This window comes from Cupressus sempervirens, chromosome 5 (assembly GCF_028749045.1).
Source record: "Cupressus sempervirens isolate cs-2001-9-10 chromosome 5, ASM2874904v1, whole genome shotgun sequence".
NCBI classification, from domain to species: Eukaryota; Viridiplantae; Streptophyta; class Pinopsida; order Cupressales; family Cupressaceae; genus Cupressus; species Cupressus sempervirens.
This window is the reverse complement of record NC_143122.1, coordinates 493,859,908-493,875,448: the sequence shown is the minus strand read 5'-3', so window position 1 is coordinate 493,875,448 and position 15,541 is coordinate 493,859,908. Positions and strand designations below refer to the sequence as shown.

The following is a 15,541-nucleotide window of genomic DNA, read 5'->3' as shown; positions in this document are numbered from 1 at the left end:
TATAATGACTGAAGCTGACCCACATATGCAAAAGTAGAGGCCGAAAACAAGATGAAAAACAAAGAAAAACACTCACTTTGTATGATAGAATGCATCAACCTTCAAAACAGAGAGCTCTCCCAATAGAGCGATCTTCATTGCATACAAATTGCCTATTTAAAAACTAGAACACAAGAGAAACTCCCTTATTGTTGTTATCAAACTTGGCTCTAATACCAAGTTAAGTTTTACCCAAAAATTAGGATAAACGGTAATAAGAAGAGCATAAACAATACAAAAGACTCAATACATTTATCCTGGGAAAACCCTTCCACTTGAAGGGAAAAACCCAGCCACACCAGCAAAATATCTCTTTTATTGGTTATAAAATGTTTGAGTACGAGGCCTTCACAATTGATTGCTTACAATAAACTGAGCAATCACATAAATAGATTGAAATGAGACTCTTTGGATTACATACGAAAGTCTCTTCAAATTTTTAATACAAGACCCTTCATCTTTCCAAATATTCAATACCTCATATTCCCATACATATGCCTCTTTGCATGACATATGACACGTCTTTTTACATAATATTCTCTTTAAATATTATCATAAATGTCTCTTTCAGCTGAAGATGACCATAACGATCATAACAAACATATTTCTATTTAACAAAATCAGAGATAAAGATCTCTATCGCAGCTACAACCTTCAACACATTCAAGAATATTAAGAATAATCAAGAAGAAAAAAAAAAAAGTTGCATATAATCTCAACTTGATTATAAATCTCTGTGATTCCCAATCTATATAATTCTATGTAATTCTGGATCTATATATGCCTAGGTGGCATTATTAATAAAATTATAATTCCATATTAATTTTATAAACACTTATAATTATGAGTAAAATTCTTTTTATTTGGCTTTGAATGTTGGATGTAACCTTTCATGTGGCAGATCCTGATTTAGCTTACCTACAAGTCTAGACTTGTTTCGCAATTCTCGTATATAGCTGGAAAAAAGTTCTTATAATACTCAAGGTATTCCAAGAATTTGGTGAGTTTGGGAAAAATGAGATCATGACAGTACTCTGTGCCTTTTTCAAAGTAGAATTTGAAATAACATTAGTTTTCCCACTTTTCTACTTGTTTTTATTTCTGCGAGAACTTTTGCAAATTCTAAATATTAGATAAACTCCTTATATGCAGGATACTTCCTTGAGTGCAAAAGTCTTTTCATATGGATACAAGGTCACCAAAACTACAAAAGTTGAATGGGAGGCACAACATCTAAACAAGCAAACTAAACACAATGTTTTGTTGATGTAGGAGCATCCTGGGTTGCCTTGTTATCCTGCTCATTTTTGTTCATTTTGCAAGTTGGTGCCGAGTTACTATAGCACTCAATTGGCACTGAGTTACTGTAGCACTTAGTTCGTGCCGAGTTACTATAGCAATCTAGTGTTGTCCAAGTGTTCCTTCATGTGCCGAGTTTTCCTGCTTATGCCGAGTGTCAGCATTTGGAAGTGATTTCTGCGAGCCGACTTGCGGGATTTATTTCGATCACAACATTTATGTTAAGATCTTTTCTTGGGATGTGTCCAAACCGTTGTTGGGTCGGCCTTCCTCTTATGTAATGTTCTAGAATGATCTATAAGCCGTTTTGGCAAGTATATATAGTGTTTAGGCTTAGAGTTAGGCAAGCTTTTGGAGGAGGATTGCAGAGCAAAACTGGAAAGTGTGAATTTGTTGTTGGATTTTTTAATGTGAATGTATTTGTATTTGGTCATAACGCAAAAGACCTTACAACTGGGCATGTATATAGATATTTTGATAAATCAATAAAAGTATTTCACTCTTCTTCCTCCTTTGGTTGTTGTTCTTTGTGTTTGCTTCCGTTGTGTTAACTCTTGTAGGGTGGTTTGGATAGTTGGGTGAACCTTTGGCCCTAGTTATTCACCCCTTCCCTGTGTCAAGTGGTATCAGAGCCTGAGGTTCATCCTTGTGGAGATTGGAATGTGTAGAACCCATATTCGGATTTAGTTATAGGGTTGCAGATCAACGGATTTAACCTATAACTTGCAAAGGGTTACGATCTTGCAGGAACCTGATTTCTAAAGATGGTTCGTGGTAGAGGAGATGTTGATAATGCCATATTGGATCAGTTGAGACAAATTGTAGCCAGATTAGATGCGGTGGAGACAACCCAGAGGAGAGGAGCACATCTTGATGATGTAAGTGATAATGAAGCAGTAGCACCAAACCATAATCCAGAACCTGAAGAAGATCAAGATGAGGAAAGATTGTTGCGAATGTTGTCTAGGGCAAATTCAAAGCTTGTTGTAGAAGTTGTTCCTTATGATGGAAAATTGGATACCAATGTTGTGTTGGATTGGATCTCTGATATGGAGAAGTTCTTTGAGTATAAAAACACTCCTAATAATAGAAAGGTGAAGATTGCAGTCACTAGGTTGAAAGGTCATGCATCACTATGGTGAGAGCACTTACAAACTGATAGACAAAGGACAGGAAAGGAGAAGATCAAAACTTGGCCAAAGATGGTGAACAAGGTAAAGAACAAATTCCTTCCTGCTGATTACCAAGTTAGCTTGTTGAGAAAGATGCAAAATTTGAAACAAAAAGACATGACTGTGAAATAATATACCGAGGAATTCTATAGAGTGGACATCAAATCTGGACATGTAGATGATGATGTTGAGAAAATTGCAAGATACATTAATGGATTGAAATTTGTAATACAAGATGAAATAAGTTTTGTGAAGTTGGAAAGTGTGGAAGAAGCATACCAATATGCCTTGAAAGCTGAGGAGATCTTAGCAAAGAAGCATGAACAAAGACAAAGAGGTAGAGGTGGTGGATTCCAAAGAGGCAGAGGTAGATCTTATGGTGAAGGTGGCAGATCTAACAATTTTGTACAGGATAAAGGCAAATCTGAATGGAAGAATGATGACAAAGGCAAGACCAAATGGAAAAGTGGTAGTTCTTACCGAGGAGGTACTAATTCTTACTGAGGAAGAGATAATTCTTATTCTAGAGGTGGATTTCATGGTAATTGTTTCAGATGTGGTAAAGAGGGACATAGATCTTTTGAATGTAGATCCTCTGAAAGTGGGCAAGGTAACAAAAATGCTGTGATTCAAAGAGATAATGAGGGTTCACCAATTGGACCTGAGGCTGGAGAAAATCTAATGGTGAGAAGAACCTTATGTAATAAGAGAAGTGATGAGAAACCTATTTTAAGGAGAAGTCTTTTCAAGACAAGATGTAAGATGGTTGGAAAATGCTACAAAATGATCATTGACAGTGGAAGTTCTACAAATTTGGCATCAGAAGAGTTGGTTACAAAGTTGCAATTGTAGAGGCTAAAGCATCCTAAACCCTATCATGTTTCATGGATCAAAGATGAGCATAAGATATTGGTAAGTGAGCAATGCCTTGTGAAATTCAAGATTGGACATTACTTTGATGAAGTTTTGTGTGATATTATGCCTATGGATTGTTGTCATATTTTGTTGGGTAGACCTTGGCAATATGATAAATATGTTGTACATGATGGAAGATTGAATCAATATACTCTTTGGGTAAATGGGAAGAAACAAATATTGCTGTCTTTGATTTAAAGTCTAGATGAGGTCAGTTGTACTGCAATAAAAGTTTGCATGGTTAATGGAAAGCAATTTGAAAAGGAAGTAAAAAAGAATCAAGTTTGTTTTGCTATAGTTCCTAGAGGACCGAGCATTAGTAGTAATAACTGAGCAGCAGAAGTTGGTAATGATAGAATGACAGTCGAAATTACAAAATTGCTGAATGAGTATAAAGACATTATTGTTGATGATATTCCCGATGGTTTACCTGCAGTGAGAAGTATAAGTCATTATATGGATCTGATTTCTGGAGCTAGTTTGCCGAACAAAGCACCATATAGATTGACACCTATAGAGAATGAAGAACTTAATAGACAAGTGCATGAGTTATTGCAGAAAGGTTTGATCAGAGAAAGCTTGAGTCCATGTGTTGTACCTGCTATATTAGCACATAAAAAGAATGGAGAATGGAGAATGTGTACTGATTTCAGAGCTATTAACAAGATAACTGTGAAATATCGGTTTCCTATGCTGAGGATGGATGACAAATGGATTGTTTGAGTGGAGCAAAGTATTTTACCAAGATTGATTTGAAGAGTGGCTATCATCAGATTAGAATTAGAGAAGGTGATGAATGGAAGACTGCTTTCAAGACAAAAGATGGTTTGTATGAATGGTTGGTTATAGCTTTTGGTTTGACTAATGCACCTAGTACTTTCATGAGGTTGATGAATAAAGTTCTAAAAGGTTTTTGGGTAAGTTTGTGATTGTTTATTTGAATAATATTCTGATATTTAGTAAGACTAAGGAAAAACATATTGAGCATATTAGACAAGTATTGCAGAGGTTGAAAGAGGAAAAGTTGTTGATTAATCTGAAAAAGTGTTCTTTTATGCAAGAGGAGATTATATATTTAGGATTTGTGATTTCAGTTGATAGATTGAAGATGGATCCTAAGCAAGTTAAAGCAATTTTGGAATGGCCCACACCTGAGAATGTGGGTGAGGTAAGATCATTTCATGATTTGGCTAGTTTTTACAGAAAGCTTATAAAAAAATTTAGTGTTGTTTATAATGCTATGACTGAAACGATGAAGGGAGATAAAAAGGAATTCAAGAGGACACATGAAACTGATAAGAGTTTTGAGAGTTTGAAACAAAAGGTTGTTGAATTACCTGTATTGGCTTTGCTTGATTTCAACAAAGTATTTCAAGTTGAATGTGATACAAGTGGTAATGTGATCGGAGCTATATTAAATCAAGAAGGTAAACCTGTTGCTTTCTTTAGTAAAAAGTTGAATGATGCCAAAAGGAAGTATTTTGTGTGTGATCAAGAATTTTATGCTATTATTCAAGCATTGAAGAAGTGGAGACATTCTTTGATTCCTAAGGAGTTTGTGTTGTATATTGATCATAAAGCTTTAAAATACTTGGGAAGTCAACATAAATTAAATCAGATATATGAAATGGGTTGAGTACTTGCAGAGTTTTACATTTGTTATTAAGCATAAGAGTGGAGTTACTAATAGAGTTGCTGATGCATTGAGTAGAAGACGTTCTTTGTTGACTAAAATGAAGGTTGAAGTTCTTGGTTTTGATGAAATGAAATAGTTGTATGATGCAGATTTTGATTTTTCTGAGGCGTGGAGAGAGTGCAGAGCACCAAATCTAACAGATCACATAAGTAAGTATGATGAGTATTTCATTCAAGAAGGTATGTTGTTCAAAGGCATTCAATTGTGTATTCCTAGAAGTTCTATGAGGTTGAATTTGATTAAGGAAAAGCATAGTGGTGGATTGGCTAGACATTTTGGAATTGATAAGACATGGAGTTTGTCAAAAGAGAAGTATTATTGGCCACAAATGTATAAGGATGTTTAGAAATTTATAAAGAGTTGTGGAGTTTGTCAAACTGCAAAAAGAGCAAGTCAAAATACCGGTTTGTATACACTTATTACTGTTCCTGAGAAACCTTGGAGTGACATTAGTATGGATTTTGTTCTTGGATTACCTAAGACAATGAAGGGGTATGATTCCATATTTGTTGTAGTGGACAGATTTTCTAAGATAGCTCATTTCATACTGTGTAAGAAGACATCAGATGCTGAGGATGTTGCTAAACTTTTTTTTAAAGTGATTGTGAGATTGCATGGATCACCAAGAAGCATTATTTCTAACAGAGACAGTAAGTTTCTTGGTTATTTTTGGAAGACTTTGTGGAAGAAAATGGGTATTGAATTAAAGTTTAGTTCTACATTCCATCCACAAACAGATGGACAAACAGAGGTTGTGAATACAAGCTTAGGTAATTTGCTAAGATGTTTAGTTGGGAATAAGCCAAGTAATTAGGAGATGGTATTGGCATAAGCTGAATTTGCATATAATAATTCTATGAACAGGAGTATGGGGAAGACACCTTTTGAGATTGTTACTGGAATGAAGCCTAGAGGAGTATCAAATTTGAGAGATGTTGCTGGTGAAGAAAAGAGAAGCACTGCAGGAGAAGAATTTGTTGATTTTATTACATAAGGAAGTGAAGTTGAGATTGGAACAAAGTAATCAGAAGTATAAGGAGAATGCTGATCAGTCTAGAAGACACCATGATTTTCAAGTTGGCGATGAGGTGATGGTTCATCTAAAGAAAGGAAGATTCCCAGTTGTAACATACAGTAAGCTGAAGATGAAAAAATTTGGACTTCGTAAGATCTTGAAGAAGTTTGACAGTGGTAATGCTTATGGAGTTGAGTTACCTGATGACATGGATATATCTCCTATATTCAATATTTCTGATTTGTGTAAGTATCATGAATCAGATGATGAAGTTGTTGTATCAGAAGATTATCCTAAAAAGCAAATTGAAGAAGTTGAACAGATATTGGGTCAGAGAGTTGGCAAGAGCACAAGAGGAAAAGATTACTATGAATATTTGGTGAAGTGGAAAAACAGGCCTATTGAAGATGCTTCGTGGATTTCTCAATCTGAGTTGGATTCAACTCAGCTTGTGACATCTCAATGATTCAGGAGAATCATTTCTTTCAATCTCGGTTGTCTGATGCAGGAGCATCCTGGGTTGCCTTGTTATCCTCCTCATTTTTTTTCATTCTGCAAATTGGTGCCGAGTTACTATAGCACTTGGTGCCGAGTTACTGTAGCACTTAGTTGGTACCGAGTTACTATAGCAATCTAGTGTTGTCCGCGTGTTCCTTCATGTGTCGAGTTACCCAGTGTATGCCAAGCGACTCTTCATATGCCAAGTTACCCAATGTATGCCTAGTGACCCTTCATGTGCCAAGTTTTCCTACTTATGCCGAGTGTCAGTATTTGGACGTGATTTCTGCGAGCCGACTTGCAGGATTTATTTCAATCGCGACATTTATGTTAAGATCTTTTCTTGGGATGTGTCCAGACCGTTGTTGGGTCAGCCTTCCTCTTATGTAATGTTCTAGAATGATCTGTAAGCCATTTTGGCAAGTATATATAGAGTGTTTAGGCTTAGAGTTAGGCAAGTTTTTGGAGGAGGATTGCAAAGCAGAACTAGAAAGTGCGAATTCATTGTTGGATCTTTGAATGTGAATGTATTTGTATTTGGCCGTAACCCAAAAGGCCTTACAGCTTGGCATGTATGAAAATATTTTGATGAATCAATATAAGTATCACTCTTCTTCCTCCTTTGGTTATTGTTCTTTGTGTTTGCTTCCGTTTTGTTAACTCTTGCAGGGTGTTTTGGATAGCTGGGTAAGCCTTTGGCCCTAGTTATTCACCCCTTCTCCGTGTCATTTGTTGATGTGTAGCTAGGTCGGATCCCTTCTAGGGCTGACTAGTACACCTAATGGCTATTGGGTTGTCGGACTTAGCCATCTTGCTAATGAACTTTGTCATATCAATCCTTATTTGGGTCTGGCCCTATTTGAGCAATTCATGTAACTTGCATTTATGTAATTGGGCAAGACCTATATGAATATAACTTGTAATTAATAGGTCTGATCCTATTCTTGGTGCCAAAACTACAAGGCTGATTGGAGGTCTCTTAGAAGGTGTTGGCTCATATATATGCAAGGCCATTCTTGTATCAATAGTAAAGAATTTTGTACTATAACGAAATTTGTAGTGCGCTTAGGGTGATGATAAGAGATTATCATATATGGTTGGGAAGCCAATATATCTAATGGTTTGCATGTGGTTAAACAGCATTACCATAAAGTCAACATGGTATCAGAGCCGGTTCGAAAACTAGAAAAGGTTTGTAGATTTCATTTCACTCAACACTTCACCTTGCATTTTGTCTGATTTCATTACTGAGAGAAATTAGGAAAGAACATCGGTGAGTAGACTAACTTATAAAAGATAAGTATTCTTTATGGTTGAATAATGTTCATGAATTTTTCATGTGGTTATTCATTTATGCTATATCATTGGGATAATGAATCATGTATGATTCAAGCATTGATATTTCTCTTCAAAATAGTCCTAAACTATTATTAATCTCTGTGAAATGCTTTCAGGACAGAGTAAGAAGCATAAGAAATTGCCTTCAAGAAAGGAAGACATCGATAACTGCTTGCATTTCTTCGAAGAGAAAGAATTCACATTCAAATGGAGTCTGATAATTCATCGGAGGTAACCTTGATCAAGGAGATCTAAAGGCTGATATCTAATTCAGAGGGAGTCTAACATATCATCAGAAGCAACCTTGGACAAAGAGGTCAGAAAGTTGATATCTTCTTCAAAGGGAGCCGGCTATTTCAAAAGGTTGATATGAGGTTCAAAGGAAGCCACATCACCTTGGTAATGCATTCTTCTATGGGAGAAGTTCGAGGTGCAAGCCATCGATAATGCACTCTTCTCTGGAAGAAGTTTGAGGTGAAAGTCCTCATTCCACCCTCTATGAGTAGGTATGGTGGATCCACCTTCTACGAGTAGGCATGGTGGAGATACATTCTTCTCTGGGAGAAGTCTGAGATGAAATCCCTGTCCTACTCTCCATGAGTAGGTATGGTGGATCCACCCTCTATGTGTGGACATGGTGGAGATACATTCTCATCTGGGAAAAGTTTGAGGTGAAGGCCCTCATTCCACCCTTTGGGAGTAGGCATGGTGGAGCTGCAATCTTCTCTAGGAGAAGTCTGAGGTGAAAGCCCTAGTTCCACCCTCTACGAGTAGGGTTGGTGGATCCACGCTCTATGAGTAGGCATGGTGGAGATGCATTCTTCTTTGGGAGAAGTTTGAAGTGAAAGCCCTTGTTTCACCCTTTGCGAGTAGATATCTTCTACGAGTAAGCAAGGTGGAGGTGCATTCTTCTCTAGGAGAAGTCCAAGGTGAAAGCCCTTGTTCCACCCTCTACAAATAGGTATGGTGGATCTGCCCTCTGTGAGTACACATGGTGGATGTCATAGAAGAAATTTCATGATGTACCACTTTTGTTTATTCACCCTCTAGGAGTGGCCATGGTAAACGTCATCACATTTCTGTGATAAGCACTTGTGTTTCTATTCATGGATGTAGCCATGATAGGTCCACCCTGGAGGAGTAGCCATGGTGGGTTGTGTTTGCTTGCATTTTCATGGGAGTAACCATGATGGTTGTCACTATGCAACTCGGATATTAAGAAGGAATCCCTTCTAGGGCCGACCTAGTACACCTAATTGTTAACTGGTTTGTCAGCCTTAGCCATGTTGCTAATGAACTTTGTCATATCAATCCTTATTTGAGTCTGGCCCTATTTGGGCAATTCATGTAACTTGCATTTATGTAATTGGGCAAGACCTATATGAATGTAACTTGTAATCAACAGGTCTGATCCTATTCCTGGCACCAAAGCTACAAGTCCGACTGAAGGTCTATTAGGAGGCGTTGATTCATATATATGCAAGGTCATTCTTGCATCAATAGTAATGAATTTTGCAATGAACAAAATATGTAGTGTGCTTGGAGGTGATGATAAAAGCTAGCATCTATGGTTGGAAGGTAACAGATCTAATGGTTTGCCTCCGGTTAACAAGCACTACCATAAAGTCAAAATGTTTTATGTCTAGAAAGCATGCTAAAAGGGCTAGCACTACGTTTATCAGAGCAGCTTCCAAACAGAAATGTCAAATATGAGACAACGCATCTAAATCCACAATTTAGACACAACTGTTGTACGTTTTGACATTTGAAAACATCCCAGAAGGACAAGTATTATTCTTAAGAAAGTAATTTCCATATCTTATCCTCTCCACTAAACTTTCAAGATTTATGAGTAACAATAGTGCTATAGTTGTGTAATAGTACTATTGTTGTGTATACTTCTAGCATAAAATGTACATGCGGAATGTAAACTTACGACAGTAGTCAGTAACCTCAACTCAAACAAGACTTCTGACCTGATTTTCGCAATGCTACGCTGCCTTCTAATTCCAAGTTTGTTGCCAAACACACTATCGAGATTCCGGCGTACTTGATTTTCAGCTTCTTTTTCATCACTCCTTATTCCAGAGGGGCGCTTTTCAGCTAAGGTGTCTTCGATTCCCTGTGGCTTTCCATGTATGTTAACCATGTCAGAACTTTCCAGCTTTTCGTTAACACTTTCATCACTGATCCTAGCACATGCCTGCTTTCCAAAGACTTTCTGATGGATCCCTTCAACATTTGGCTGCATTTCTTCAGGTTCGTGATTAAGGTTTGTCTTCGACTCTACATTTGTCTTATCCTCGGCAAACTGACAACCCTGATTTGGAAATCCCCTTTCAGATGTTAGATTTGAGTCCAACTGATTAACGTGAATTTCAGCTTGATAATTTTTATCATTTTTTTCAGTCTGCTGTTCTGATATCATTTCATCGACTTCCGTGGAGATAACAGAATCTTTCTCATCGCAATTTTGAACCTGTTTCCCTGCTTTAAGTGTATGGGAATTTTCTTCTTGCATATCGATCTCCATTCCAAGTGAATTGTCAACCGGATCAAAACTTTGTCTCTCTCCTTGTCTGCAACCATCTGCACCATCAGTGTTACGAAAACTGGCATCCAATCCAATCTTTCCTTCAACGTCTTCGACATCCTGGTTCCTAACGTGCAGCAGTCCGACATCATTTGCACTCACAATCTCAAAGTTTACATCTTTGGTGAGATTTTTACCAAAAGAAATTTGATTGTACTGTTTTGCAATTCTTGCTCTCTTTGATCTCGGTGCAGTCTTCCTTAAAATTAGCATCTTTGCCATCTTCTCGCAATCCATTGCCTTTGCTAGTATAACTTTCTCCTCCCCTGTGCTACATAACTTCCCAATTCTTCGCCCACTTCTCTTCTTCCCATTCTTAACCTTTCTTCTGGACTTATTAATTCTATCGGGATGCCGCACCCTCAGTTTATCTGACCAAACTAAAGAACTGGCTTTCCTAAAGCTATCATCTGGGAAAAGTTGGATCTTAAATCTTTCTCGTCCAAGCTCAAGCCACTCCTCGTCGCCGTCATCATAAACTATGCGGTGTCTTTTTCGGTTTCTGTCAAAAGACTCAACTGTTCCAGCATACCAGTCATCATCGAGGGGCCAAAAGACCTTTACTCTACTCCCAATTATTATGCCTGCATCATTCTTTTTTATGATATTCTCAACGAACGGTAGCTCATGCTTCCTCGGTCGTAATTCTCGAGTAGCAACGGACCAATCCTCAGCCTTTATCACACTCTGAGGGTATTTACCATTCTTAGAAAGCTCTAAGCTCACATTATCTTTTTCAAGTTCCTCGCATGTTAATGATTGTCTCTTCTCGAATATGCTGCCAACGGCCGCGTTTGCAGACCTCTTCCTTCCGCACATGGCTTTCATCTTCTTCCTAGCTTGCCCTAAAACCTTGAACTCTTTTTTCCCCTTCTCTTTCACGGATCTCACAGTAATAGATTAACACAGCGCTGCAATCCCATATGATGCATTCATGAATTTTCTAAGCAATCAACTTGGCACATGGGCACAGAAATAACCAAAAATTGAACGACGGAAAGGAGGACGGACTTACATTTTTAGGATATATGTATGAACAAAGTGCAGCAGGGCAGATGCTTCTCATCCGCAGCTTAACAGTACTTGATCCAAATGCACAAACTCGGTTCTTTCGGAAACCCGTTTCGTTTTTACTTCGCTTAGGCCCTATTTGTTTGCTGGATTTAATCTGGAATAGGGAAACGGGAATAGGAAAATTAGAATAAATCTATTTCAATTTTAGTTTAAAATGAAAATAAATCGAATTTCAAAAACGGAAATAAGAAAAGTGGAATAAATCTATTCCAATTTTCGCCCAAAATGGGAATAAATTGAATTTTTTAAAAATTCAATTTATTCCCATTTTGGGCGAAAATTGGAATAGATTTATTCAATTTTCTTATTTCTGTTTCCCTATTTCAGAGTAATTCCAGCAAACAAACGGAACCTTAGTAATTTATCATTGAATTTGATACAATCTACATATTTCAGATAAATTTATTCAAAAGATGGATTATACTTCGCGAAGATTAACTTCATTTTGTCAATGTATCTGGTCACTCCTTTCTTTTCTGATTTTTCTTGAAGAAGCGATTGAACCATAGATCCAGTGGGCAGGAGACTATAGTTATAGTTTTTGCCCTCTTTATACTATTACTATTTTTGTCAAAAATACAACAACATTACTAAATGTTAAATGTTTTTCAATATTATTATTTAAATACATATTTTTCACACTTAAATACTATTTTTTATTGGTTATTACTATTTTTGCTAGTGATTTAAACATTTTTAAAAATTTATTGAAATTATTTTATTGCTATGTGAAAGGAAAGTGGCTTAAATAAAGGACCCACCTTTAATTTGGTCTTAGTGGTTGCATTATATTCATTAAACTTTATTGTGCATTGCATTTTATGTCTAACTCATGATTAAATTATAAGCTTAAATTTATCATTTTTTAATTTAATTATAAAATGCATAGTTCAATGCAAGTTTTTTAACTAATAATTGCTATTAAATATTTTTTGATAATTTGATTAGGTGAATCGGCAAATGATTGAAGTCAAATATTTTTATTTGTGAATAAGTTAGTTTAGATATTTTTACTTTCAATATTATATTTTTAAGAATTACTTTTTTTATTCAACTAAAATATTTTTAAAAATATTATCTATACTTATATTATATAATATTTTAAGAAACACTAGTATATATTATTATTAAAATATTATAATTTTCATATTATAAATTATTTATAATAGTATATATGATATATATGATTAGAATTTAACCATATAAGATTTGTGTTGATTAAAATATTCTATATACTATGATAAATTTATTATTTTAACATTAGATTTATACTAAAAACTATTAAAGCTAAGTATTAAGCCATTACATGGCACTTGTTTTATATTTCATACCTAGTTTTCGAAATACTCACTAAGCTTTGGTGTTTTTTTGGGTTGGGTTGGAGATAAGTAAAACTAGTGTAGGTGTCTTTCTCCATTTTCTCCATTATATTCTATGGCTCATTCTACCTTATGGCTTTCTTTTCTTTTATATTATTTGGGTATTTTTATTCATATCACATCAATATTGGATTTGTATTGTACTGCAATAGCCTTATATATTTATATAAAGGGTTTGTATTTGTTGCAAGGATTCCATTCTCAATAATACATCAAAATAGAGTTATATAGAGTTCATATTCTTCAAGTAATGAAAACCCCAAGTCATAGTGGTATGTTATGTACTCCTTGGATAAAAATGGTGTTCAACATTATACTTTAGCAGAGGATGTCTACTCTCATTATGAAATTAATAGTACATAGTTTTTGTCATTGTATGGAAGACTCCAGACATCTTCATTCTTCTTCTTTCTGTAATTTTCTATGTTCTGGGCATTTTAGTTACTAACTTTCAGGTTGTGCTACCATTCAATTTGAAGCTCCTCCTTGGCCACATATCCATTCTTCTCCTTAGCTAGGTACATATTCTTTGACATCTCTTTTTAAAGGAAATATTTTTTAAAGATAGGGCTTTGTTTTCACAGTGAATATTCTAGTGTTTGGCCCATCTTGTAGTAAATTTCATAATTTGTTTTTGCTATTTAATTAATCTTTTTTTTGCCTTTAAAGTTTTAGACCAATTGTTACATGTGATATTTTGAGGAACAAATTGGTGTATTCAGATATATTTTCTTTAACAGATCAAAACATGGTTTAGTAAGAAAAAAGGTCTGATGGATTAAGCAAGAGTTAAGTAAGAGTCATGGTCATGAATAGGAAGTTTTTCCACATAATACATAAAATTCTGTTGCATTCCCTACGACAAAAATGCCTCAAGAATCTGGATGCAAAGATGAAGATGAGAATGGAAGTGATGGAAAGTTGATTAAAAATGAAAGCCCTTGTTCTTAGTTCTAGTTTGAATAGTTCATCTTTCCACCTAGTCATCATAAAGGCCTTCTGATTAAGAAATAAATTGAGGAAGTTATCAAAAATAATGATGCAAAGGTCGAGAGTTCTTTAAAAAATATTTGAGTTTGGAAGATGTGAAAGTAGATGATCTTGCTAGCCAAATTGGAAATCTAGGGAAGCATTTAAATAATGGAGAAGATATTTTCAAAGGCGTGAAGATTTTTTTAGTTCTCATACAATATTATGATACGGAGCTCATTTGAAACCCTCCGTCAAGGTATAGAAAATGTTAGAGGCACTTTTTTTTTAGACATAGTTAGATACATGTCTTTGAACAAATAAGTTTTTTGTAGTTGTATAATCTAAGTGTTCTAACACAATGTAGAAAAATCTCTGTAGACTCCATGAAAGACATTGAGTAAACCTTTTTTACTAACCCCAATAGAACTGTAATGCCCCGCCAAGGGATCCAAAAGAATTAACCTAAAGTTTCACTAAGTTTGCTAAACATTTTTTTTTTTTTTTTTTTAAAGTAAGAAAGTATAACATACACATCAAACACATAGTAGCGGAAGCAATAACATGTAATCATCGACAAACATACATTGTAAGTTACATTTCTTAAAGATCCCAAGACGTTGAGTCACGTTTAAATTTAATTAATTCTAAGTCTAACAACTATCACATACATATGAAAGAATAATCAGAAAGTCCCATGTCCATAATATACATTTGTTTTGAATGCCTCTCGGCAAATTAATTCGGAATGCCCAATCATCCACTATACAAGTCACAGGGTATGAAAGGCTTAAAAGAATATACATATGTAAAGATCAAGATACAACATCCTCAAATCCATGATACAAAGTACAGTAAAAATATATGAAACTATTCACCATACATGATACATCCATACATCCATAATGATAAAACATCTATCATAAAATCTAACCATCCATCATAATAATCCAAGAACATAGTGAAGGTAAATGCCAATCACGAAAACTCCAGCCACGGTGACCACGGAACGGATCTCAATGGTAAGAGTAAAAGCACTACCACCCGACCGCGTGGAACCTAAATGGTCCACTCCCACCGCGCTGAGGAGATAGTCTCAAGTCCCAAATAGGATAACAAAACCTATAATCATAAATACTCTCTAAGTCCAGGAAATCCTATAAGTATGCTAACTCAAGGGTTCCTAAAAAGATCGACATCTAAATCCCAGAGGTACCACAAGACACATAGGAAACCTAATATGCAAGCGGGAAAGTGTCATCACAAAAGTCATGTAGAAGTTACCCGAGCAATCCCTTAGGAATCTCGGGTCCCTACTGATCCTACAGCCACTAGTATCCTCTCGTACGGACGAGGCCTACTATGGAATGCAAGGTCGTAACCAAGCGTTCTCTCTACCCCATCCTAGTCTGTACTAGCACTCAAGGCATGGGAGAGAACATATAATTATCTTGTTAGGTTCATTTTCTCTCATTTAGTGTAAATGTTTTCACTTATTAAAAACGACTTACAATGGGTTTCTCAAGGCAGCCTCTTAGGGCTCTGACCCCCATT

At 35.8% G+C, this 15,541-nt stretch overlaps 1 protein-coding gene across 8 annotated transcripts in view; it reads right to left on the bottom strand.

Moving 5' to 3' along the window:
* Nucleotides 1-11,745, bottom strand: part of LOC149556881 (uncharacterized) — a 29,570-nt gene extending 17,825 nt beyond the window's left edge. For all 8 annotated transcript variants that reach the window (XR_016364805.1, XR_016364807.1, XR_016364806.1 and 5 more), the window contains exons 1-2: nucleotides 11,581-11,745; nucleotides 9,949-11,476 (exon numbers count right to left, since the gene is read on the bottom strand). Coding sequence is in view for 3 of the 8 variants with exons in the window: in XM_089831507.1 (XP_089687633.1) it covers nucleotides 9,949-11,393 (1,445 nt within the window). In the remaining 5 variants the exon portion in view is untranslated. The remainder of the gene's footprint in view (nucleotides 1-9,948; nucleotides 11,477-11,580) is intronic.
* Nucleotides 11,746-15,541: the final 3,796 nt, after the last annotated feature.